Here is a 27,202-nt window from a genome sequence, read left to right as displayed (position 1 = left end):
ACAGCACTAAAAGATGCTATAAATGTTCAAAGAATATCAAAAAATTATATTACTGATTCAGTAATATAATTTTGTTTTTAAATATTCAAGATCCATACTATAGCATTATCAGTACATAAAGTAGTATTCAGGATATGAAAAAATTTCTATGTCTGTCTTTTCTATTTCATTAGTATACTCACAGAATATTTTGCAGTATACATATAAATTTCTAGATGAGTATTTCAATAGAATTTTTTACATATATTATAAGTTTTCAGAGTTACTGAGGATTTCCATTTTTTTACAGTGATTGTTCAAACTGACCAATTTTATTTTATAATAAAGTACCAATTTTATTTTATAATAGAGTAAAATCTTAAGTTTTCCAAACTGAATTATCACTGTATATATAGAATTTGTACTTCCAGTTAGTACTAGCTTAATTATAGAATTAACGGAATGCATATTACAAGAAAACTACAGAAAAAAGTAATTATTTTACGTAATATTTATTGTAAGAATCAACAGCACACTCTCACTACGTTTATAAAATTTTATTTGTAATTTATTTGCTCTTATATAGTAATTGTAGAACTAATTTAAGGATCCCCCTCCCTTTGTATTCCTTAAAGATATACATAAATTAAAATGTAAATTGTATTGTAATTAGTTTCATTTTATAATTTCCCCTTACTAATTATTTTTAAGAATTTTTTCAATAATCTAACACTTATATTGTTTTATGTAATTTGAGAATATTGGAAATGAATAAAAGTATTATAAATGATTGGTACATTTTGAGGACGTATATTGATAAAATATAAAGTAGGATGTATATAATGATCTCTTAATTCTTCTGCAACTTACGTACTTTCATTAATTATTTTTATTATAATTATATTTTTTGTTACTTTTATAATCATGATAATTAAAACATACAAATTTAAGGAGTTTTTATCAAATATCTGAATACTTTTTAATATTTTTAATTTTTTATATTTTTATTTGATACATTTTAAAGATATAAAATACAATTTAACTTATTTTCATGTATTTACAAAATATATCAATAAATCATGTTTTTTAACTTTCACACTTGTTTTTATAAATGTCACTACCAGCAATTAAAGTTATGAAAGAGTAATAATGTAACTGTTAATAGCGCAGTTCTTACATTTTATCTAAAAATTTTTAAAATTATTATGTTAATTTCTTACAATTATGAAGAAAGTAAGAGGTTTCAATAAAATGTTTTGTCAAATAAGTAGTAGCCTAATCTATATTATGCTTATAGATATTGATAGACTACTGGATTAATATCAAGATATATACACATTTATATGAATATAGGTCATTAAGATATAGATATTGTTGCGCTTACGCACTCTCCCAGTCGCGACGCAGTTACGCAAAAGAAAGCCGGTTGTTTCGTTAAGACTTGGAACTTTATTCTTTCGTAGGGATACAATAAAACCGTACACGTCCGCTCGGCTCGAAATCTCAAGCTATACTTTCCCTTGACAACGCGTCAACAACCGTAGTCAAGGAACAACGTTCACGTTTCCCGGAGAAATCCCGATGCACCGAGCGATCTCCCGACTCGGGCGCAACAATATATAAATTAAAAGTGTTATATGATTTAATACAATTCAAACCTAGCAATGTCATTTTATTCTTATAGTGATTATACTAAATTTTGTATATTAACTGCTTTATATGAAGTTATTTTTTAGGGCGTTCAAAATATGGACACGACAGGATAGATCAATGCTTTAAAATATGATTTTATTTCTATCGAAATACATTTGTAGTATATATGTAAAAGCTTATAATGTTTACGCAAATTATATACAATGGAAACAATCAACTTTTTGTGAACTAAAGGGTTGCTCGTTTTTAACCGTTTCCATTGTATATAATTTGTCTAAGCTTATTGCGAGTTTGTATACCCTTATAATGTTTGTTTATTAGATTAAGTAATAGTATATAAATAGGATAGTGTTAAATAAGTATTTATAGATTCAAGCTGAAAAAATAGAAAAGGGAAGAAAAAAAGAGTAAAGTTGCTGGAGAATTGAAGAGAATAGTAAGAAAGGATAGTAAGAAACAATAAAAATAGTAAGAAAGGATAGAAGACGGGCAGAAAGATCGCGGCTAGGGAGGTTAGGCAAGCGCGGGAAAATGTATAGAGAAGGGAAAGAAGAAAAAGAGATAAAGGGGGGTAGAAAAGGGCCAAAGGAAGCGAATAAAAAAGAATTAAGTAAGATAGAAGGATGAGTTAAAAAAAAACGGAAGAGAAAAATAGGATAAGACTAGAGAATATAGACGTGAGCAAGAGGAAGGTTATGTTTATGGAATTTAAGGAGATAATTAGGCGAGAAAAAGAGGACGAGAATATACGTAGATAAGAGAGATAATATAGTATAGCATATGTAGAACAGGTAGAATATGTAATATGTAGAATATGTAATGCAGGGTCTACAATGGCAGCAGGAGTAATGGAGGAAGAAGTAAGAGTAACAATTGACCAATTAAAAACTGGGAGTAAACAAAATGAGCAAATCACATTTCATATTTCTTACTTCTTACTCCTACTCCATTACACCTGCTGCCATTAGACCCCGCATAATAATAAATGAAACTACTTGTATAAGATTAAGGATTTTAGAGTAGAAGAAAGAGTAGATTCAAATCGCAGCCCCTAGGTGATGAAATTGGAAGCAGAAAGAAGAAGAGGAGAAAAGAACTACAGAAAGAAGATTAAGAATAGAAGAGAATAACAAAGCAGAGTGTATAAACGAGGAAAAGTGCAAATAGGAGACCCTGGGTAACAAAGCAACAAAATTCTGGAAGAAATTATGGAAGACAATCCAGAAAGCAATAATAAAGAAAATATAGAAGGAAGAAAAAGAATAGATTACAAGGTCTGGTAAAATAGAGGCTGTATAAGAGAGAAGAGGAAAATATAAAGAATGTTAGAGGTGAAAGAAAGAATTACAAGAGAGGATTAATTAGAGAAGAAGAGTAAATTAAAGAGCTTTCTTGACCAGAAGCAAGATAAAACAAAGGAAGAAGAGGAAATAGACTTTGAAGTCTGAAAATGCAATGAAATTGTGGAAATACATAACTAGGAAAAGAGGTAAAGAGTGAATAAAAAACAACATGAGTAAAGAAGAAAAATTCACTTGGTGAAACTGTTAGATAGAACAGAATTGTAGGAGAAAAGAGAAAAGAGGAAATATCAAGATAAAGAAGCAATGGACATTATTTATTTTAATCCATACTATGCAGAGGAGAGGAAAGTAAAAGATTTTCACCCTCTTTATGGATTGGATTTTAAAGTAGCTCACGATAATGTAAGAAGAGAGAAAAATGTAAGATATACACTAAAGGAATCAGGAAGTGTGAAGCCAGACAAATAGAAGATTGAAAGAAAGTACAAGAACATGAGGTTGACAGTAAGAACAGGATTAACAAACGTTTACAGTACGACAAAGGGTGCAGGACAGGGCTGTGAGAGATGGATCCTTTGGTTTTCAGCTTGTAAATAACAAAATTAGATAGGTACACGTAGAATAGAAGAACAGTTGGTATTAATTAGGTTAAGAGAAGATATGATCAAGAGAGTAGGTAATAGAAAGTAAAGGGAAAAGCTTAAATAGAAAGGTTAGATAAATATAGTTATAAGTTGTAAAAAGATTGTAAAGAGAGAAAAGATAGAATGATATGTGTAAAAAAAGGACAATAAGATATATATGACTAGATTGTAACATAGGTAGGGCTTCTGCTATTAGTACGGTAGAATATGTTATGTTATGTTAAAGATGCTAGGAAAAGAAAAGAAAAATGGGCAACTAACAAGATACGAAATCTAGAAATAAGGATTTGTAGAAATAATTTTTAGTAGAAAAAGGCAAAAGGAATGTTTAAGGAAGAAAGGGAAAAAAGGAAAGGTTTTTGCAAGAAAATTAGTGAATAAAGTAAGGGAGAATAATTATAAGGGTGTATAGTTATAAGTTGAAAGAAAAGACCATAAACAAAGTGAAGATAGAAAAATAGTGGTGAGAAAAGTGTTTAGAAAAAATTATATTGTATTTTATGTAGAATTTTCTTTTTGACCATGAGATGCTGAAGAGAATAAAAATTTATAGATAAAATTCTTGCGATAGTGAAAATGTAGGATTATAGCGGAGCAATAAGATTTGTTATGTTATATGATATTAATAAAGCCATGCGACATGTCACTTAGGATAGATGAATAATTAAATGGATGGATGAAGGAATGAGTGTTAGGAAAAATTGTAAACCAAGTCACCTTCTTGGCAAATGTAATGCTGGAGTAAATAAAGAATTAGTAAATTAAAACAGTTAATATTATTTAAAAGATAATGCAGTTCTCAATTATAGCTATAAGATAACATTATTAGGTTCAAATTATATTAAATCATATAACACTTTCAACTTATACATTTATATCCCCATAATAATCCCTACATAAAATATATGCAGGGTGATTCTTAATAACTGTCCTTACTTTTTACCATGGAAGATAGAATACCAATTGCAGTCTTAGTATACACATGCATGACATATGTATGTGCATAAGCTGCACATGTGTGTACTAAAGTTGCAATCAATAATCCATCTCCCATGGTAAAAAGTTGAAACAGTCATTAAGAATCACCCTGTATATGTCCTTATATTAACCCAATAACTTGTTAATATCTATGTATCTTCAAAATAGACCACATATATTAAATAACAAAAAATTTTGAGAAAACTGACACAGATAATTCCTTAAGATAGCTGTATTGATAAACAATGTTAATTGCATCTAAATATATGCATATATATAGATCTTTTTAAATGTCCTCAAATTGTACTAAAAACATGTATACTTATAAATATATATATATATATATATATGTGTGTGTTGTGTGTGTGTGCGTATATGATGTATGTGTGTGTATGTGTGTGTGTGTAAGAATTTTACGACAATATTAATTTATTGGTTGTGTTCAGCAGAAAAAGCAGCTTTGCAACTGTTGTAAAATTCTTTTTTATAATTTATACATTTATATCTGATAGGAACAAAGGACAAAAACCAATCCTGTTAAAGAATTTTATAGCAACTGCACAGCTCTTCTTGCTGAACACAGCCATTATGTATATATCAAATTCTCTTATTCTATCATTATTTATCATGATGTTGATTTGATAACATTTGCATGAAAAAATTACACAAGTCTTATCGCCTTGTGTCGACCTTAACACTCACATTTTTATCAAAAAGCAACTTTTCTGGAACATTGAGATATCGCGCTATTCTTTCTACACATTTAATATTACATAGACTCATGACAAATAAAATATTAAATATGTTTAAAAACACATGAAAACGTAAACAACAATGTAATATTACAACGTCTAAACACTGATCTCAGAATCGCTTTTGCGACGAGATTAAAATGACCATGCAGGGTTGCCAGATGACCTGCATAGACATAGCTCTAGTTTACACCATCGACATATAGGCCGGTATTCATAGTCGGGTCTTATATTTAAGATCATCTTAAGTACTGTCTTAAGATGCCATCAACCAATCACAGGCCGGTATTCATAGTCAAATCCTATTTCAAGATCGTCTCAAACAATGTCTTAAGATACTAATACGGCTCTGTGGCCGGTATTCATAGTCAAATCTTATTTCAAGATCGTCTCAAGCAATGTCTTAAGATGCTAATACGGCTCTGTGATTGGTTGATGGCATCTTAAAACAGTACTTAAGATGATCTTAAATATAAGACCCGACTATGAATACCGGCCTGTGATTGGTTGATGGCATCTTAAGACAGTACTTAAGATGATCTTAAATATAAGACCCGACTATGAATACCGGCCACAGAGCCGTATTAGCATCTTAAGACATTGCTTGAGACGATCTTGAAATAAGATTTGACTATGAATACCGGCCTGTGATTGGTTGATGGCATCTTAAGACAGTACTTAAGATGATCTTAAATATAAGACCCGACTATGAATACCGGCCACAGAGCCGTATTAGCATCTTAAGACATTGCTTGAGACGATCTTGAAATAAGATTTGACTATGAATACCGGCCATAGAATGGACTGAGGCCGGTATTCATAGTCGGATCTTATATTTAAGATCATCTTAAGTACTGTCTTAAGATGCCATCAACCAATCACAGAGCCGTATTAGCATCTTAAGACATTGCTTGAGACGATCTTGAAATAAGATTTGACTATGGCCGGTATTCATAGTCAAATCTTATTTCAAGATCGTCTCAAGCAATGTCTTAAGATGCTAATACGGCTCTGTGATTGGTTGATGGCATCTTAAGACAGTATTTAAGATGATCTTAAATATAAGACCCGACTATGAATACCGGCCTATATCGTCCGTCGCTCACTTGTTCGCGCTTTCTCTCTCTCTCGCTCTCTCTCTCCCTCTTGCAGTCATATTCTCTTTTGCTTGCGCTCTCTTTCTCTTTCTTTCTCGCTCCCTCTCTCTCCCTCTTGCAGTCATATGTCGAATTATTAGAGCCACCGCACAAGCTTTTTCGTAAGGGCCACCGCACAAACTCTTCCATAACGCGTTACGTTACGTCAAGTACTTCATACGAACCTAAGTTGTACTTAAAATTTAACTTAAATCAACGCACAAAGAAATCCTTAACGTAAGAACTTAAGAACTTACGTTAAAAATTTCTTTGTGCGTTGATGTAAGTTTAATTTTAAGTACGAACTTAGGTTTATGGAGCACTTAACGTAACGTAACGTGTTACGAAAAAGGGCCACCGCACAAACTCTTCCATAACGCGTTACGTTACGTTAAGTACTCCATACGAACTTAAGTTGTACTTAAAATTTAACTTAAATCAACGCACAAAGAAATCCTTAACGTAAGAACTTAAGAACTTACGTTAAAAGTTTCTTTGTGCATTGATGTAAGTTTAATTTTAAGTACGAACTTAGATTTATGGAGCACTTAACGTAACGTAACGTGTTACGAAAAAGCTTGTGCGGTGGCCCAAAGCTTGTGCGGTGGCTCTATAGAGCCACCGCACAAGCTTTACTTACATCAACGCACAAGCTTACTTACATCAACGCACAAAGAAACTTTTAACGTAAGTTCTTAAGTTCTTACGTTAAGGATTTCTTTGTGCGTTGATTTAACCCACACAGCACACTTTATCCTGAGGATATCCCAAATTATCCCAGACAGACGAAGGCGATTCCACGGATATCTCAATGAGTAGCTCCTGGAATATCTTACAAAAATATCTTAAAATATCGTAAAATATCTTAAGATATCATATGATGTCCTATTAATATATTTCGATATCCCCAAAAAATATCTTAAAATATTATAAGATATTATAAGATATTCTATTATATCATATCCTATTACATCCAGATAAAATCTCATCATATCTTTTATCTCTACAATTAATAGAGCGTAAATCAAGTGTAAAGGAAAAGTGAATTATAATATAATAAAAGAGTGACAAAAGCGTTAATTAAATCTCTAAGAAACGTAAATTAAAATAGAACATAAAGAAAGTACACTTATCGAAATAATGTGGTATATATTAATAATACTAAAAAATTATTAAAAAATGACATTAAAAAATTTTTTTATTTTATACAAACAGAGCAAAAACAAACTATTTAATAAGTTATTCCACATGCTATTTTGCACGCATATGTAAAAATGAATAAAAAACTAAAACTTCATATTTATTCATAAAAATATAAGTTAACTATACATATTTCATCCTTCTGATAACATATATTGTAATGATCTATAACAAATATGTATGCAGAGACAAGAAGTGTTCATGGATTATCACGTGGCGTTAAGATGTGTACGGTTTTCGAAGTCAAGCAACGTCGGCGATGGTTGACACTTGGATGGGTGACCGTTTTTTCAGATATAGAGATTAAACATGCTTTAACGGGTACGACTGTGACTTGGCTGAAACATGTTGTTATAGTCTTCTTCCTCTTACAAGATTACCGTAAAAATAATTAGAATTTTTTATATTTTGTTAAGTTTTTTCAATTCTTAGAAACTTCTAAAAATAATTAGAAATATTCAAAAATTTTCTAAATTAATCAAAATTTATTATTTTTAAAGTTTTTCCGAGAAATGTTTTAATTCTTATAAAAAATTGGAATATTTATCAGAAATCCTGAAAAAATTCTTTTTAATTCTGACAAATTTTTTTACTAGGGTATATCTTAGGAAATCCCTTGGACATCCTCTGGATATCGTTTGAGATATCTACAGGATGTCAAATCGGTGGACATTTGTGCATCCCTTGGATATCTCTCGGATATCGCAGACGGTCCACGGATATCCAACGATATTGCGATATCCCAAAATGACATCCCAGGGACATCCCTAGGATAAAGTGTGCTGTGTGGGTACATATCATTACAATATATGTTATCAGAAGGATGAAATTATGTATAGTTAATTTATATTTTTATGAATAAATATAAAGTTTTAGTTTTTTATTTATTTTTACATATGAGTGCAAAATAGCATGTGGAATAACTTATTAAAAAGTTTGTTTTTGCTCTGTTTGTATAAAATCAGAAAAATTTTTTAATGTCATTTTTTATAATTTTTTAGTATTATTAATATATACCACATTGTTTCGATAAGTGTGCTTTCTTTATGTTCTGTTTTAATTTACGTTTCTTAGAGATTTAATTAACGCTTTTGTCACTCTTTTATTACATTATAATTCACTTTCCCTTTTACACTTGATTTACGCTCTATTAATTAATTGTAGAGATAAAAGATATAATGGGATATTATCTGGATGTAATAGGATATCGTAAGATATTATAGAATATCTTACAATATCTTATAATATTTTAAGATATTTTTTTGGAATATCGAAATATATTAATGGGACATCATATGATATCTTAAGATATTTTACGATATTTTAAGATATTTTTGTAGGATATCTCAGGAGCTACTCATTGAGATATCCGTGGGATCGCCTTCGTCTGTTTGGGATAATTTAGGATATCCTCAGGATAAAGTGTGCTGTGTGGGGTAATATAAATTGATTATTCAGAAATTATATATTATTATATATAAATACATATTATGTTTATATACACATTATGTATTATAAATATAATTTAAGCATTGTATTTAGGACGGGATTCATAAACCGATCTTAAGCTCAAGCATTGTCTTAAGTCTAGCTTCGAGCCGATTTGACATCGACATATAGGTCGGTATTCATAGTCGAAGCTTATTTTAAGATTGTCTCAAGTAATGTCTTTAGATGCTAATACGGCTCTGTGATTGGTTGATGGCATCTTAAGACTGTACTTAAGATGATCTTAAACATAAGAATTGACTATGAATACCGCCCATAGAATGGACTGAGCATTGCGATGGGCAAGCGCGCGCCTGCTTTAGAGTGAGAGGTACTACACCTGAGGCCTATGTTTGTCTCTTTTGCAAGCTTCTGATTTGTTATTTCGTCCTCCTCCGTGAATGGAGGGGGACGAAATAACAAATCAGAAGCTTGCAAAAGAGACAAACATAGGCCTCAGGTGTAGTTCCTCTCACTCTAAAGCAGGCGCGCGCTAACCTATCGCAATGCTCAGTCCATTCTATTGGCCGAAATTCATAGTCGAATCTTATTCAAGTTCCAGCTTAAGCACGATTTTGAGACGTCAATGCTGTTATTTCATTGGTTAAGTAAGTCTCAAGTCGGCTCGAAGCTAGACTTAAGACAATACTTGAGCTTAAGATCGGTCTATGAATCCCGTCCTATATGTCGATGCGATTTGAGACTTAGGACGGGATTCATAGGCCGGTATTCATAGTCGGATCTTATATTTAAGATCATCTTAAGTACTGTCTTAAGATGCCATCAACCAATCACAGAGCCGTATTAGCATCTTAAGACATTGCTTGAGACAATCTTGAAATAAGATTTGACTATGAATACCGGCCATAGACCGATCTTAAGCTCAAGCATTGTCTCAAGTCTAGCTTCGAGCCGACTTGAGACTTACTTAACCAATGAAATAACAGCATTGACGTCTCAAGATCGTGCTTAAGCTGGAACTTGAATAAGGTTCGACTATGAATTCCAGCCTTACTTAACCAATGAAATAACAGCATTGACGTCTCAAGATCGTGCTTAAGCTGGAACTTGAATAAGATTCGACTATGAATTCCGGCCTTAGGCCGGTATTCATAGTCGGGTCTTATATTTAAGATCATCTTAAGTACTGTCTTAAGATGCCATCAACCAATCACAGAGCCGTATTAGCATCTTAAGACATTGCTTGAGACGATCTTGAAATAAGATTTGACTATGAATACCGGCCTTAGACTCGTAGAAAAATATGTGCAACCTCAGGTTTCTCTCTGATTTTATATTCTATTTGGTAGACACGTAGACACTCTGGGTTTGTTCGCGTCACATGCCCCAACATGCTCCTATTCACCCCAACGCACTCCAATACGTTGATTCCGATGACGCCAACCTATTAGAATGCGTTGGAGTGAGTAAGAGCATGTCGGAGCATGGCGACGCGAACAAACCATCTGTTTTCTTTTGACAGGTGACAGATTAGGTCGGCTAGGCTTTCTCTGTCAGTTATATCTATCTTTCTCTCTTATACTTCCGGTTATACCCCAAGCGACGGGAGCCAATCAGAAATCGTTAACGCATCGGCGAATCTCTGTTATAGGCCGGTATTCTTAGGCCGGTATTCATAGTTGGATCTTATATTTAAGATCATCTTAAGTACTGTCTTAAGATGCCATCAGCCAATCACAGAGCCATATTAGCATCTTAAGACATTGCTTGAGACGATCTTTAAATAAGATTCGATTATGAATACCGGCCTTAGTCGGATCTTATATTTAAGATCATCTTAAGTACTGTCTTAAGATGCCATCAATCAATCACAGAGCTGTATTAGCATCTTAAGATATTGCTTGAGACGATCTTGAAATAAGATTTTACTATGAATACCGGCCATAGTATCTCTAAGGCCGGTATTCATAGTCGGATCTCATATTTAAGATCATCTTAAGTACTGTCTTAAGATGCCATCAGCCAATCACAGAGTCGTATTAGCATCTTAAGACATTGCTTGAGACGATCTTTAAATAAGATTCGACTATGAATACCGGCCTAAGTAAAACCTTCGGCACACGATACGATTTTTCATGCTAGATCGCATACAAGGCATCTTAATACATGTCCTGATTGGCTCAAACGATTATGTCACCAATCGTAAGCCAATGAGAATACCTAGTAAGACGTCTCGTATGCGATCTAGCATGAAAAATTGTATCGTGTGCCGAAAGCTTAAGCCTTGTGCCATAAGGAATTAACCAATTATATTCGATTATTCTTCTCATATTCGATTATAATTGGTCAATTTCTTATGGCATAAGGCTTACTACACCTATTGTAGATCCGGCCTAAGGCCCGGTTCCACAACTCACGGTTAAATTAACTGGCCGATTATTTCATTGTAATTGACCAATCGTATTTGTTAATTTTGCTTAACGACAAATATGATTGGTCAATTCCAATGGAATATTCGGCCAGTTAATTTAACCGTGAGTTGTGGAACCGAACCTAAGGCCGGTATTCATAGTCGGATCTTATATTTAAGATCATCTTAAGTACTGTCTTAAGATGCCATCAACCAATCACAGAGTCGTATTAGCATCTTAAGACATTGCTTGAGACGATCTTGAAATAAGATTTGACTATGAATACCGGCATGAGTGCGTTGGTCTGCTTGGGTTTACCTTTGAATATATATACATGGAGGAGGAATTGCTATGGTTTCATGTAGACCGAAAGTGTGTCCAAGATCTGTGCGAGAGAGAAAGGTATATCATGATACTCGCTTTCTCTGCGCATGCGTTAATATCATTATCTGCACCGCAGTTTCAACACTTTTTGTGCACTTTTGTACTTATTTACGAATTGTATGTGTGTGTAAAACATACAATGCCAGCCATTGTACATATAGCATTTGACGCATGCGCAGAGAGAGCAAGTATCATGATATACCTTTCTCTCTCGCACAGATCTAAGGACACACTTTCAGTTAGGGATGGGCGATACAGTAGAAAATATCGATATTGCGTATCGATACGTATTATAAATAAGAATATCGATACACTAAAAATATCGCATTAAAAATATCGATATTTAATAGTATTGATACTCGATACTGTCCATAATCCATACCTCTTTTGAGAACAAAGCGGTCCGCTAATCATTGTCATCGTTAAATCATTTAGTTTTCTAATTAATGTAAACTAATTTTCTTAAGTATGTAGTTTAAGTATGGAACTCTGTTGCAAACAATTTATCAAATTATTGTTTAAAAAGAGAAAATTAATTACAACAAATACACATGCAATAAGTAGTCTAACGTTGGTTTTATTACTTTCACATATAATAAGAAAAAATGTTATAGAAATATTAAATATTAATATAACTTATTAATATAATTCTTAATATAAATGATCTTAAAAACTAATTATCTTAAACTAATTAAACCTTACAACTTAAGCGAATTACATTTTAATATTCCGGGTGCTTCTTATCAAAAGTGAAAAGCAGTGTGTGCACTCGCGATCGAGAAAAAAAAAATCTGTGGAATTAACGGACCGTATAGGAAGTTCGAATATCGATACAGGCTAATATCGGAAATCAAAATATCGATACAAAATATCGATATTCGACATCAAAAATATCGATACACAGGTGTATCGATACTGTATCGCCCATCCCTACTTTCAGTGCTGGCATTCCTCCTCCATGTATATTGTCACGTCCTGACCATTTGTCCAAATTTATGGACATTTCTTTTTTCTCCCATTGACAAGTAAAATCACTTAAAAGCGCCAGGCACGACGCGCACAATGACACCAGACGCCACCCTCGAATAGGCCAATGTAACGCGACCCCGCGTATGGGAGTGGGGATATCTTAAGCGGCGTCCCCACGCCATGTCTTAGAATAAGGCGCGCAGTTAGAAGTAATCAGTTCTCGCGAGCGGTTCACTTTTCTAGTTCAAGTTCCAATTCCATTCCAAATCTAATTCTACTTCTAATTCTAATTCAAGTCTTAAATAATTAATTTAGTATAATTGTTTAGCTACTCAACTTTATATTCTAATTTAACCTTAAGTGTAATTGTAACCAATAATTTTACTTTTATAATAAACTGATAGATTCAGTGACTCGAATTCGTTATTCAATTTCAACATTCCTTAAATCACGTTCAACGTATATCACGCGAGTTCACCATAACTGTGAAGACCGTTTCCTGCGACCGTCCAATCACAGAAGGGTCTACACCGAGGGGTAGCCAGAACACGACGCCTCCTGAGCCGACCAAGCTGACAGTCAATCAAGAGAGTCACCTAAAGGTAGGATAACAACTCACACATTTCTAATAATAATAATTTCCCATTCGCGTTCGCAATGTTCCGTGAAAATGTGCCCTACTAATTCTATTAACTATTCGTCTCCCGGATTAGTCGGGCCGATGCCTATCACGCGCGGCTATTTTGATTGGATAAGCACTGCATGCTGCACCGCGTCATTGTTCTATCAACATCGTATTGATAAAACTTATTACTTGTGCGATAATTGCTACCTCCAAGCTCCCCCCGAGACCCACTTGCTTTACACACACAAACTGCGCCACTACATACATATCGGGTTCGGTGACTGCCAAGAATACTGCTCGGTTTGTAATGTATTATTAGCCACCCGCAGTATCTTACACGAGTGTCGCGCCTGTATTAGCATATTTGAGGGATTCCTGCGTTATCTTGAACAGATCGACGATCTTCCAACTGACTTTATCGAAGCTACTATCGTCGCGATCTCTGAGGATCCGGTCTGTTAATTTTGTAAATTTGTCCAGTTCACAAGTCATAATCACCTCAGAGTGCAGAGCAGTAGCCGCGATTTCATAATTTGGCCGCGCGCTCGTCCTGCACGTAACAAAACGTGACAGCGGTGGGATTGCGAAAGGTCCGATGGCCATTCGCAGCGCCAAATCTAAGAAACCTCTCTCGGAAGAGGAGTTAGAAATTGCGGGTCAGGAACAAACCGCTGAAGACAAACGGTTACGCGAAATGGCGTCAAATTTAGCCGCGGAACGCGAGAGAACAAACCAGGAAAGCGCCAAACTTGCAAAAGAACGTGAGAGATTTAATAGAGAACGCGCGGAGTCGGAGAATAATATGGAGACTGCATTCAGAAGCATGCGTGAGTGCAGTAATTTGTTCATTAATATGAGAGACGATTTAATGCGGGAAATGAATTTGCTGCGCCGGGACGTTGACATTCTTCGGAGAGAGCCCTCCGGAACTCCAAGTCCCCCACCAGGTCAACGATTTCTCGGTTCACCATCTCCCCCGCCAGCTTCAAACGATATTAATAATGTTAACGACGACCCTCAATTCGTACCCAAAATTTCGCTACGCGAAGCCATTGATGTCGTGCCGCGCTTTGATGGTTATAACATCTCATTGTCGCAATTCACGAAGGCTTGTAGGAGAGCACGCGATATAGTTCCCGCCCGTCATGAAAGACAGTTAACGAAATTATTGATAAGTCGGCTAAGTCAGCGGGCATATTCTGCTGTCGAAGACGAACCTTGCGATACAGTCACGCAATTACTCGATCTTTTGAATGGAGCTTTCGGTTCCGCGAATACCATAGCTCAGTATCGCGGGGAACTCAGCAATATCTATCTGAGAAACAACGAGCATGTTCTAGATTACATTAGTAGGGTGAAGGAACTGCGGTCCGCCATTTTGGACGCCGAACGGCGATCCCGAGGTGCGCTCGAACACGCGGTTGTGGCGGAAACCGATGAGTTAACGGCTCGTTCTTTCTGCGACGGACTCCCTCTTAAATTTCGGTTGCAATTACGACCCGAACATTACACTAGACCTTTCGAGGCGTTCTCTGTCGTAAAAATGTTCGCAAAGCGAGACGAATTGGAACGACAGAGATATGACGCTATGCGACGATCAGAGCGGGGACCCTCGGGGTGGTCTTCCGACGGCCCTAGACACACCCACGAGCGCCCAAATGTCAATGCATACCGGCGACCGGTCATTGACACATTTCCGCGAGACGCGCCCCGTGACGCGGAGCGGCGAGAAAATTTTAGAAGAACGGACGACCAGCGAGTAAGGGAGCGACAAACGCGAGATTCAAACAATACCTCTCCCGCGAACAATCGCGATAACCGCGCTGTATGGTGCCGTTATTGCAAATACCCTGGACATGAGATCCACGAATGCCGTAAACGTCAGTACAACAACTCACAGGGAAACCGACGCGGCCTCTCGAGCGGTCCGGACCCAGCTCGAGCAGGGCCGTCATCGACGCGTCCGGTAAGATGCATAGAAACGACGCCGGAGGAGATAGAACCGCCCGAATCGGAATCCTCCGAGTAAGAGATTTTAGTCACGCCCCTTCTATAATGCTCCCCAGCAACGAGTTTTTGCCGGGAGTAATCCTTATGGTAGATACGGGCGCGGCTCCTAATTTAATTAAAATAAGCAAACTTAAGCGGGGAATCGCTATAGATTCGAGGGAAATTCTCAATTTATCCGGAATTACAGACGGTCAAGTAAAAACGTTAGGAGCTATCACTGTAAACGTGCTTGAACGCTCCTTAGTTTTCCACGTGGTACCGGCAGACTTTCCTATATCGTTCGACGGGATCCTAGGATCCGAATTTCTATGCGACGCCGAAAAAATAAATTTCGTGGAGCAGACAGTTGAGTGGCATGAGGCGGTATTTCCGTTTGCCGATCGGGAAATAATACGGGTAACCGCACGTTCAAATTCTGTGTGTTATGTAAAAGTCGCGAATGACGGTCCTTCAACGGGTTATGTACCGCGCTTAAACATAAACGACGACGTCTACTTAGGAGACGCTGTCGTCACAAATCGTAATGGTAAAGCGTATCTGCGAATTTTCAATACGTGGAGTGAAGATTTTCTCTTTACTGTCTCCACTATAAGGCTCGAAGAATTCGAAACCTTACACGAGTCTCCTCGCACATCAAAATCGACCTTAGGGTCACCAGATGTGACAAAATCACTGAATCCTAAACAAATCTTTCAAAGTCAAAAAATTTATTCTATCTCCGAGTCTGTTGAGAATCGAGCCGAAGAAATAAAATCTCTTTTACGTTTAGAACACTTAAATCATGAGGAGCACAAGCATGTAAATCAAATGATTGCTAAATACAGCGACATCTTCCATCTGCCTCGAGATCGATTAGAATTTACTAACACTTTAAAGCATACGATAAAGCTCACCGATGAGCAGCCGATACATACCAAACAGTATCGGTTTCCGGCAATTCACAAGGGAGAAATAGATAAACAAGTAAAAACACTTTTAGATAACGAGGTGATAACACCTTCTACTTCCCCTTACAATTCACCCTTGTGGATCGTCCCCAAAAAACCAGACTCAAAGGGCAATAAGCGTTGGCGTATGGTAATCGATTACCGTGCGTTAAACGAAAAAACAATTGGCGACGCGTATCCTTTACCCAATATTACCGAAATATTGGACCAACTTGGAAGCGCGAAATATTTTAGCGTATTTGACCTCGCGTCCGGATTCCATCAGATTCAAATGGACGAAAAAGACGCACAAAAAACAGCCTTCTCGACGCCATACGGCCACTATGAGTTCAAACGCATGCCCTTCGGTCTAAAGAACGCACCGGCGACATTCCAGAGGTTGATGGATCTTGTCCTCGTAGGTCTCCAAGGGACCGAATTATTTGTGTATCTAGACGACATAGTCGTATATGCCAGTTCCTTGCGCGAACACGAGATCAAATTCGAAAAACTTGCCGCGCGGCTCCGGCAAGCAAATCTCCGTCTCCAGCCCGATAAATGCGAGTTCCTTCGAAAAGAAGTAAATTATTTAGGACACGTTATCGGGGAGGATGGCGTGAAACCCGATCCTCATAAAATAGAGGCCGTAAAAAACTTCCCTCGGCCGGCCAACGCCAAAAATGTAAAACAATTCCTCGGTCTGGCTGGATATTATCGCCAAACTTTTCGAAGATAGCTAAGCCTCTAACAAATCTTCTAAAGAAGGAAATCGCATTTATGTGGACTAATAATCAAGAATGCGCTTTTATCCAATTAAGAGACGCGCTCTGTAACCGACCGCTGCTTCAATATCCCGACTTCACGAAACCATTCGTGGTTACTACAGACGCGTCAGATGTCGCCATAGGCGGTATACTAAGCCAAGGAGAAATTGGGAAGGATTTACCGATCGCGTATACATCTAGATTGTTAAATTCCGCGGAGCAAAACTACTCGACGATAGAAAGAGAACTCTTGGCGATCGTGCATTGCGTGAACTATTTCCGTCCTTATTTATATGGACACCGATTTCTTTTTGTCACTGACCATAAGCCTCTTGTATGGCTTCATTCTGTTAAAGATCTGACATCACGTCTCGTTCGATGGCGGTTAAAACTAGCGGAATATGACTACGAAGTCATATATAAAGCCGGAAAGATAAATGCTAATGCAGACGCGCTGTCACGGAATCCACCCTCTCAAAAAATATATCCTCTTACTTCTAAAAAACCAAGTGTGTTAATTTTCCGCTCGCCATCAGGGACAGAAATTCAAGCTGTTCCCATGCCTGAGGCGTCAAGAGATTTTCCAGAACTCACAGAATCTCCCGTTTCTTTTCCAAAGGAAACCACTCAAGTGCCCGTAAACCCTGACCACATGCCTGAACCGATAAACGATCCTATTCTTTACGACCACAATAACGACTTTACGACTGAAACAGATGAAACGGACGAACCCTCTTCTGGCATGACAGACGACGAGGACCCAGTCAGACGCGCCAGAGTCAGTGAAACACGTCATAACATATTATCCCGAAACGATAATATTGTCGTCTTCATAAACGAACGAGGGGAACCTTGCGACGCAGGATCGCGTTTACTACAACAGCATGATAAACTGCCGACCCTTGCTGACGGTGTCGTGGGACGCGCTAAAGTCGTTAAAAGAAAAAGAAAATATATAATAGCACTCGTTGTGCAGGATCGAATTTCCACACTCACGCAAGTTAATACGTTAAAAGAAACGATAGCTTCTCTCTATGATGTCACACGTGAACTCGGGCTAAGATCGGTATCTTTGTCAAGTAGTTGCGTGGGCGACGTACCGTGGAGAATGGTGCGCGGATTTCTTATTCGTGGATTCAGCGACTCTCCTACGCGACTCATTATTTGCTCTAACGAAATAATCACACCCCCGACACAAGATCGAATTAAAATTATAGAAGAGAACCATGCTACAGCAATAGGAGGTCATAAGGGAGTCACTAAAACCTTACATCGAATACGGTACAAGTATCAGTGGCCCCGAATGAAGGAAGATGTACTAGCATATATACGGGAATGCCGGGAATGTCAATTGAAGAAATTAGTGCGCCTGAAAACGCGTCAGCCGATGGTTTTAACTGACACGCCGGGGTCAGCTTTCGAAAAGGTCTCGATGGATGTAATGGGACCCCTCCCCACGACAAAAAACTTACACACGCACATCCTGACCATTCAAGACCTCTTGACCAAATACTCCCTTGCTATTCCGTTAAAACAAACAACAGCCGTGCATATCGCAGATGCATTCATAAATAACTTTATGTACATTCGGTGCCCCCAAGGTAATCCTTACGGATCAAGGCACAAATTTTGTTAGCTCACTAATGAGAAACGTTGCTAAGAAATTCCGATTTAAGCAATGTAAAACTACCGCTTATCGACCACAATCGAACGGATCGGTCGAAAGATCTCATCATGTATTATGGGAGTACCTAAAACAATTTGTAAATAAAAATGATTGGGATGAATACTTAAATCTTGCATCTTTTTCTTACATGAGGGTACATTGTTCACACCCTACAAACTTGTATTTGGAAAAATCGCGGAAGTTCCTGCGAGCGACCCTCCGATAACCGATGAATCCAACGCAACTTATTGCCACTACCTCACCACATTATTTAGTAAACTTAGAGACACGCAAGCGGCAGCGCGCAAAAATCTTATGAAAGCCAAAGCCGTATCAAAATATTATTATGACCGTAGAATAAGACCGCGTAATTTTAAGATAGGCAACCTAGTATATTTGTTGAAGGAGCCCTCGAAGGGCAAGCTTAGTAACCAATACGTAGGACCTTACAAAATAATTGAAATTTTGGAAAACAATAATGTTAAATTAGAGATTAGACGCGATAAGACTAGAATAGTACATACAGATAAGTTGAAGCTCGCACACCAAGCGCGAACCACAGCAGCCAGCACGGGCCCTACGCCCCACCACGCCGACGCCGACGCCGACGCCAACCCGGGTCCCTCGACTCTAGCAATGTGACACCAGTCGGTCGCACGCTACCCCCTAGTGCGGAACGAAAATGGTTGTAAACATCATCATCATCCTCCTTGCGCTACTTGCCTGGATAAATGGACTCACAGGCTACGATTGCGGAGGCGAGGGATTGAATATCACTACACTTTCCTTTCTGGACATTGGAACATGCAGCCTGGATGATATCGAACCCAACAACACCGAGGTCTATGTCCAGCTGTTGCAACTGTCCGATTATGACCGGACTTTCGCCACGCAGTGTCGTGTGGAGATTGACCGCACCATCTATCATTGTGGGATGCATTCACACGTATCCATTGTGAAGGACGGACGGAGAGGATATATACGAGAGCTTGGAGCGGATACCTGTCGTCGAGTTCACGAAGCCAGGTCACTTACTCTATCGGCAACTACTGTCGACAAATTATCTTTAAACGCCACTAACTGGCGCACTGCAACCTTGGCAGGAAGAGTCGATGCAACCGGAAATTGCCATGGTGCTGAATACTCTGATGATTATGGGACCTGGAATAATGTGATCGTACAGGCAAACGTTAAGATAGTCCTACGATCATTCGAAGCATCATTAAAGCGGTCGACCAGAGAAATCATCCTTCCCTCTGGAACCAGATGCTCCGCGACCGATCGAGTATGCATGAATGCCGACGGATCCGAGACCTACTGGACCGCAGTTCCTGTTGACAGCTGTCATCTAGATGAATACGACGTCTTGTACGAGGGCCTAGCTAACAAGTTGTCACCGAAGCCTGGCCAAATCTCTTCTACTGTTTATACAGTGACCGCTAAGGATACCACCTTTGCGCTCACGAAGACTGACGAAGTAAACATTTGCGGGTACACGTTATATCGCACGGAGCACCCGAAACTTCAGATACTGGAGACGCGGCGAGGACACACCTTTAAAACCCGCGCGAGGATAGCCGTGGACAACCTTGATATTTTCACATACGTAAATTCTAAGTTTGTGTATGTGGAAAAGCATATGAGGTATCAGCTTACTCGTCTCTACCGGGACCTTATGGAGCAAAAATGCGCACTGGAACGACAGATCCTGCAGAACGCGCTTTCACTCTCCAGCATCGCGCCGGACGAGATGGCCTTCCGAATCATCCCCTACAGCATGAAATATTGCTGCAACGTTGCAGAAATATTGCAATAGTGCATAATATAACCAATATTGCAGAAATATTGTAGCAATATTACAAATATAATATTCTTTAGCAAATGTTGCACAATATTGCAGCAATATTACAAATGTAATATTTCTTAGCAGATGTTGTGCAATATTGTAGCAATATTACAAATGTAATATTTCCTAACAGATATTGCACAATATTGTGGCAATATTATATTGCAACCTTGCAAAATTTATTTCCCTATAATCCGTATTTCTTAATCTAGAACTAACAATAAGTAATATTTTACATAGTTTTAAGGGACAAATAAAAAAATAGAGCAGGATATTTTTATTTTAAATTTTTATGTAAGATTAGAGCTAAAAGATACATAGATGTACAACAACTTCTGTAATCACGACAGCGTTGCGTCCCATACTAGATTGAGTGAAGCAAGTCCAAAAGATGTTCACTCTGACTTATATATATAATACATTAATTAAACATGTGTGAACCATACATGCATGTGTAATTCTAGCGTATAAATTGATCAGGATGGGCATTTTCTGGACTTGCTTCATTTTAATGCTTACCTAAATCTAGAATGGAACGATATTCGATATCCGTTGGTGTATGTTAATTTAATTAATTACTTTTTTAATTATTAATTTTTTAAATTATTGTGTCGTAACGATATGACAATAAATTCATTTCCCGTTTTTTGTATAATACACATCTTACATATTAATTGATTAATTTAACCACCTGCAACATTTTCTTCATATTGCGCATTAACGTTTCAGAAATATTACAGCAATCTTACAAGAAATATTGCAGCAATATTGCTGAAATATTACAGAAATCTTACGGGGAATATTGCTGAAATATTGCAGAAATATTGCACAATATTGTTTTGGAGCGGACATAGAAATATTGCTGCAATATTGCAGTAATATTTTCTGCAATATTCCAATCTTGCAAAATAATATTTCTGCAACGTTGCAGCAATATTTCATGCTGTAGGGGATGCGATCACCTGGTTATACCGCTGTTACCGCAGGAGAGGTCATCCATTTAATTAAGTGTATTCCGGTTGAATGCAAGATTCGACATACCGAACAATGCTTCCAAGAGCTTCCGGTCACGCATACCCACACAGCACGGGGAGCTCCCGGGGAGCTCCCGAGGAGCTCACAAAATTTTTCATAAGCTTCATTTAAGCTTCCAAAAAATTCGCACGGAGCTGCTATGTCCGCTTTTGAGAGCTCCTTGAGAGCTTCATTTGAGCTCGCAGAGAGTTTATAAATCATGTTTTAAGAGCTCCCTGCGAGCTTCAAAATAATTCTTGGGAAATTTCTATATAAGCTTCCCGGGAGCTCTTATGTCCGCTTTTGGGAGCTCCCTGAGAGCTTAGATGAAGCTATCAGGGAGCTTATATAGAAGCCTCACAGGAATTATTTTGAAGCTCGCAGGGAGTTCTTAAAACATTATTTCTGAACTCCCTGCCAGCTTAAATAAAGCTCTCAGAGAGCTCTCAAAAGCGGACATAGGAGCTGCCGTAAAAAATTTTATTTTTATAATTTCCCCCTTTTGCTCTCTCTGAGTTGCAAAGGCCCACGAACTCTCTTCGTGTAACAAAAACAATATATACTACACTTTGCTGCTAGTGAAGTACTAACTGTTAGGTAAGCCGTGAGTGATGGTTTTTTTTTATAAGCCTTTTGGAGTAAATTTTCTCACGAGAAGGAGCGCCGTGCCTTCGCCTAGTGGCGATCTTGGGAACTACTCGCGACTATATGACTATACATGCAGTACATTAATTTACCCGATATGTTCAATCTCTGGGAGTTTGTTTTGTCGAATTTTGTAAACTTCTTGAAAACTCAGCAAAACGAACTGCCTGGGAGCTTGTTTTGTCGAATTTTGTAAGCTCCCCGGGAGCTCAGCAAAATGAACTCCCTGGCAGCTTGTTTTGTCGAATTTTGTAAGCTCCCCAGGAGTTCAGAAAAATGAACTCCCTGGGAGCTTGTTTTGTCGAAATTTGTAAGCTTCTCGGAAACTCAATAAAACGAACTCTCTGGGAACTTGTTTTGTCGAATTTTGTAAGCTTCTCGGGAGCTCAGCAAAATGAACTCCCTGAGAGCTTGTTTTGTCGAATTTTGTAAGCTTCTCGGGAGCTCAGCAAAATGAACTCCCTGGGAGCTTGTTTTGTCGAATTTTGTAAGCTTCTCGGGAGCTCAGCAAAATGAACTCCCTGGTAGCTTGTTTTGTCGAATTTTGTAAAGTTCTCGGAAACTCAGCAAAACGAACTCCCTGGGAGCTTGTTTTGTCGAATTTTGTAAGCTTCTTGGGAGCTCAGCAAAATGAACTCCCTGGGAGCTTAATCGGAGCTTTGTGCTGTATGGGTAGAAACACTTCATATTTTCTACTCCCGCGCTCGCGCATCCTGACTCGAAAGGGAACGCCGAAGGATTGCAGCGATCTTCTTCCAACAATGTATAAGGTGCAATAAAATTGGTTCCGCATCAATAACAAGCCGGTTGAAGCATCGGCTCCGCCCAGCATTCAACCATTGACGCGGCCAACCTGGAAGTACATCAGCCCGGACTCTTTAGCAGTAAGCGGAATCTATACGGCAGAAGACCTCGATCGTTTGAGAAATCACATTATGTTTCCTGTGGAAAAACCATCAATGCTAAATACCATTGCACGAGGAGCGATGGGACAAACAATTCCGGCAGGAAGCATCTCAATGCTGAATCTACTGGACGAACAATCTCTCAACCGCATCGCTGAAAATGCTGGTCAGCGGATATGGCGCGGATTCATAACTTTTGGCTCAGAAAGCGCTGGGGTGCTTGCCATATTCATCATCGCCCGCTTAGTGAAGCTAATAATGGACACCCTAATTCACGGATATGCTTTGCACTCCGTTTATGGATGGAGCCTCCATCTACTTGGAGCCATCTGGAGTTCTGTTACAAACTTACTCCTCCATACGGGACAATCAACGAAACCCGAGACGACTCAGCAGGACAAGCAGTACATAATTCTGAACGCACGGGCAGCGACCGACAGTCAGCACATAAAGCTAGATTTTACGAGGGCACCAGAGCCAGCAGCAGCAGCAGCAGCGGATCAACGACCAACAGCGCCTGAGGAAGTGGAAACAACGGACGCGCGCCCCTATAGCGCGTTGCATAATCGACTCGATAAAACTGAAGAGCATTGCGTCATATAAGATACAATTTAAGAAAAAAAAAAAAAAAATCTATATATATATTTTTATTATATATGTATATCTTAATTTCATTTAAATAAGCATATATAACCCTGTACTATCCTATTCTACTATTTAGTAAACTTTAATGTTTAGAATATAACATCAATATGAATAGCCCTTAACTGCTATTAAACTAATATGATAAGGAGAAAAGCGTTCAAAGAATAACTTTTAGCGTAAAATAATAAACATGTAATAATTTTAAGGTACTTGCAACCATGTAAAAAAATGTTGAACAGTACGTCCAACATTTTTACCCTATGGGGGGAGGTGTCACGTCCTGACCATTTGTCCAAATTTATGGACATTTCTTTTTCCTCCCATTGACAAGTAAAATCACTTAAAAGCGCCAGGCACGACGCGCACAATGACACCCATCGACATATAGAATGGACTGAGCATTGCGATAGGCAAGCGCGCGCCTGCTTTAGAGTGAGAGGTACTACACCTGAGGCCTATGTTTGTCTCTCTTGCAAGCTTCTGATTTGTTATTTCGTCCTCCTCCGTGAATGGAGGGGGACGAAATAACAAATCAGAAGCTTGCAAAAGAGACAAACATAGGCCTCAGGTGTAGTACCTCTCACTCTAAAGCAGGCGCGCGCTAACCTATCGCAATGCTCAGTCCATTCTATATGTCGATGATGACACCAGACGCCACCCTCGAATAGGCCAATGTAACGCGACCCCGCGTATGGAAGTGGGGATATCTTAAGCGGCGTCCCCACGCCATGTCTTAGAATAAGGCGCGCAGTTAGAAGTAATCAGTTCTCGCGAGCGGTTCACTTTTCTAGTTCAAGTTCCAATTCCATTCCAAATCTAATTCTACTTCTAATTCTAATTCAAGTCTTAAATAATTAATTTAGTATAATTGTTTAGCTACTCAACTTTATATTCTAATTTAACCTTAAGTGTAATTGTAACCAATAATTTTACTTTTATAATAAACTGATAGATTCAGTGACTCGAATTCGTTATTCAATTTTAACATTCCTTAAATCACGTTCAACGTATATCACGCGAGTTCACCATAACTGTGAAGACCGTTTCCTGCGACCGTCCAATCACAGAAGGGTCTACACCGAGGGGTAGCCAGAACACGACGCCTCCTGAGCCGACCAAGCTGACAGCCAATCAAGAGAGTCACCTAAAGGTAGGATAACAACTCACACATTTCTAATAATAATAATTTCCCATTCGCGTTCGCAATGTTCCGTGAAAATGTGCCCTACTAATTCTATTAACTATTCGTCTCCCGGATTGGTCGGGCCGATGCCTATCACGCGCGGCTATTTTGATTGGATAAGCACTGCATGCTGCACCGCGTCATTGTTCTATCAACATCGTATTGATAAAACTTATTACTTGTGCGATAATTGCTACCTCCAAGCTCCCCCCGAGACCCACTTGCTTTACACATACAAACTGCGCCACTACATACATCGGGTTCGGTGACTGCCAAGAGTACTGCTCGGTTTGTAATGTATTATTAGCCACCCGCAGTATCTTACACGAGTGTCGCGCCTGTATTAGCATATTTGAGGGATTCCTGCGTTATCTTGAACAAAGCGACGATCTTCCAACTGACTTTACCGAAGCTACTATCGTCGCGATCTCTGAGGATCCGGTCTGTTAATTTTGTAAATTTGTCCAGTTCACGAGTCATAATCACCTCAGAGTGCAGGGCAGTAGCCGCGATTTCATCATTTGGCCGCGCGCTCGTCCTGCACGTAACAATGGGTGTTTACGATAATGGCTATCCGAGTAATTTTCTCTAGGACCGAAATATATGATAAGCACAACCATCTACTATCATCATGATTCGTGACAACTCAATGTCCGGTATAGCCAAATCATCACGAGCAAGTTGCGAGTTGCGAGTTCCGTGAGTTTGTAGCAGGTAACCTAAAAAGTACGACATAAATAATTTGATTATTACAATTAAAAATAATCTGTTTTTAATGTATGGTAAGATTATTAACTTCATTAAAATAGTAATTATATAACACAATCATGTATTTTTAAAGTATTGTCTAAAGTAATATTAAAGAGATTATTTTATTTACAGATATTTTATTTATTAATTTGTCTATCAAGTTTCTATATTATAACGTATATTTAACGCATATTTAACGTATATCTGTTTACAGTATATCTTAATTTACTATGCACTTGTATTACAAATTAAAAAAATTTATTGTAAACATTATTATTAGTTTCACATTAATGAAATATTCATGCATAATATTTATACATAAAGATATATGATTTTTTAAAATAATGATAATACCATGCAACTTATCATTAACAGTTGTTACAAGAAAGAAAAATATTTATACTTAAATTTTTATTTTACTTGTAATCTAAAAAATATTATTAATAATGATTTATTTAGTAATTTTACATAATTTATCTCATTTGTTTCAAAGTGTTAACACCATCCGTTTAATAAAAAATGACTTTTCTAATATATATGTTAGTTAATAATAAATAATAACATTTATTGAGAATCAATGTTTAATTAAAATATTATATTAGGTTTTGAAATAATACCGTTATGATAGAAACTTGATAGACAAAATAAATATTTGTAAATAAAATAAACTCTGATATTACTTTAGACAATACTTTAAAAATACATGATTGTGTTACATATAATTACTATTTTAAAGTTAATAATCTTATCATACATTAAAAACAGATTATTTTTAATTGTAATAATCAAATTATTTATGTCGTACTTTTTAGGTTACCTGCTACAAACTCACGGAACTCGCAACTTGCTCGTGATGATTTGGCTATACCGGACAGCATTGAGTTGTCATGAATCATGATGATAGTAGATGGTTGTGCTTATCATATATTTCGATCCTAGAGAAAATTACTCGGATAGCCATTGGCTTAGTTTACATCGTCAAAACCTTAGTACGCGTATTAAGTTTGGTGCGCACCAAAGCCTTAGTACGGGCGCGTTTACATCGAATGTACTAAGCATGTACTGTGAAAAATATAATACAAATTTAATTCATGTTGATGTCTCCTACTAAGACATTTTCACACCGGTTTTTAGATTTTAGCACTGAGGTTATGCTCAATTGCTAAATTCTCTCTAAAATGCGTTTTGTGCGTTTACATCGACATTTGTATCACTTGGTACGCGTATCAGTTTAGTACGATACTCCTACTTGATACGCTCGTACCAAATTGATCCGGCAGCGTTTACATCGTGCGTATTAAATATTTAGTACGAATTTGATACGAATATGGTACCTGATACGCGTATCAAATGGACGATGTAAA

The 27,202-nt window shown here is 37.5% G+C and overlaps 1 protein-coding gene across 1 annotated transcript in view; it reads right to left on the bottom strand.

Moving 5' to 3' along the window:
* LOC105833994 (eukaryotic translation elongation factor 1 epsilon-1) overlaps positions 1-5,499 on the bottom strand; it is a 28,296-nt gene extending 22,797 nt beyond the window's left edge. The window contains exon 1 of the mRNA XM_036291013.1: positions 5,261-5,499. Within this exon, the coding sequence (XP_036146906.1) occupies positions 5,261-5,341 (81 nt within the window). The 5' untranslated portion in view covers positions 5,342-5,499. The remainder of the gene's footprint in view (positions 1-5,260) is intronic.
* Positions 5,500-27,202: the final 21,703 nt, after the last annotated feature.

The sequence above is a fragment of the Monomorium pharaonis genome, chromosome 8, assembly GCF_013373865.1.
Source record: "Monomorium pharaonis isolate MP-MQ-018 chromosome 8, ASM1337386v2, whole genome shotgun sequence".
NCBI classification, from domain to species: Eukaryota; Metazoa; Arthropoda; class Insecta; order Hymenoptera; family Formicidae; genus Monomorium; species Monomorium pharaonis.
The sequence above is the reverse complement of the archived record's forward strand: the minus strand, read 5'-3'. Positions and strand labels throughout refer to the sequence as shown.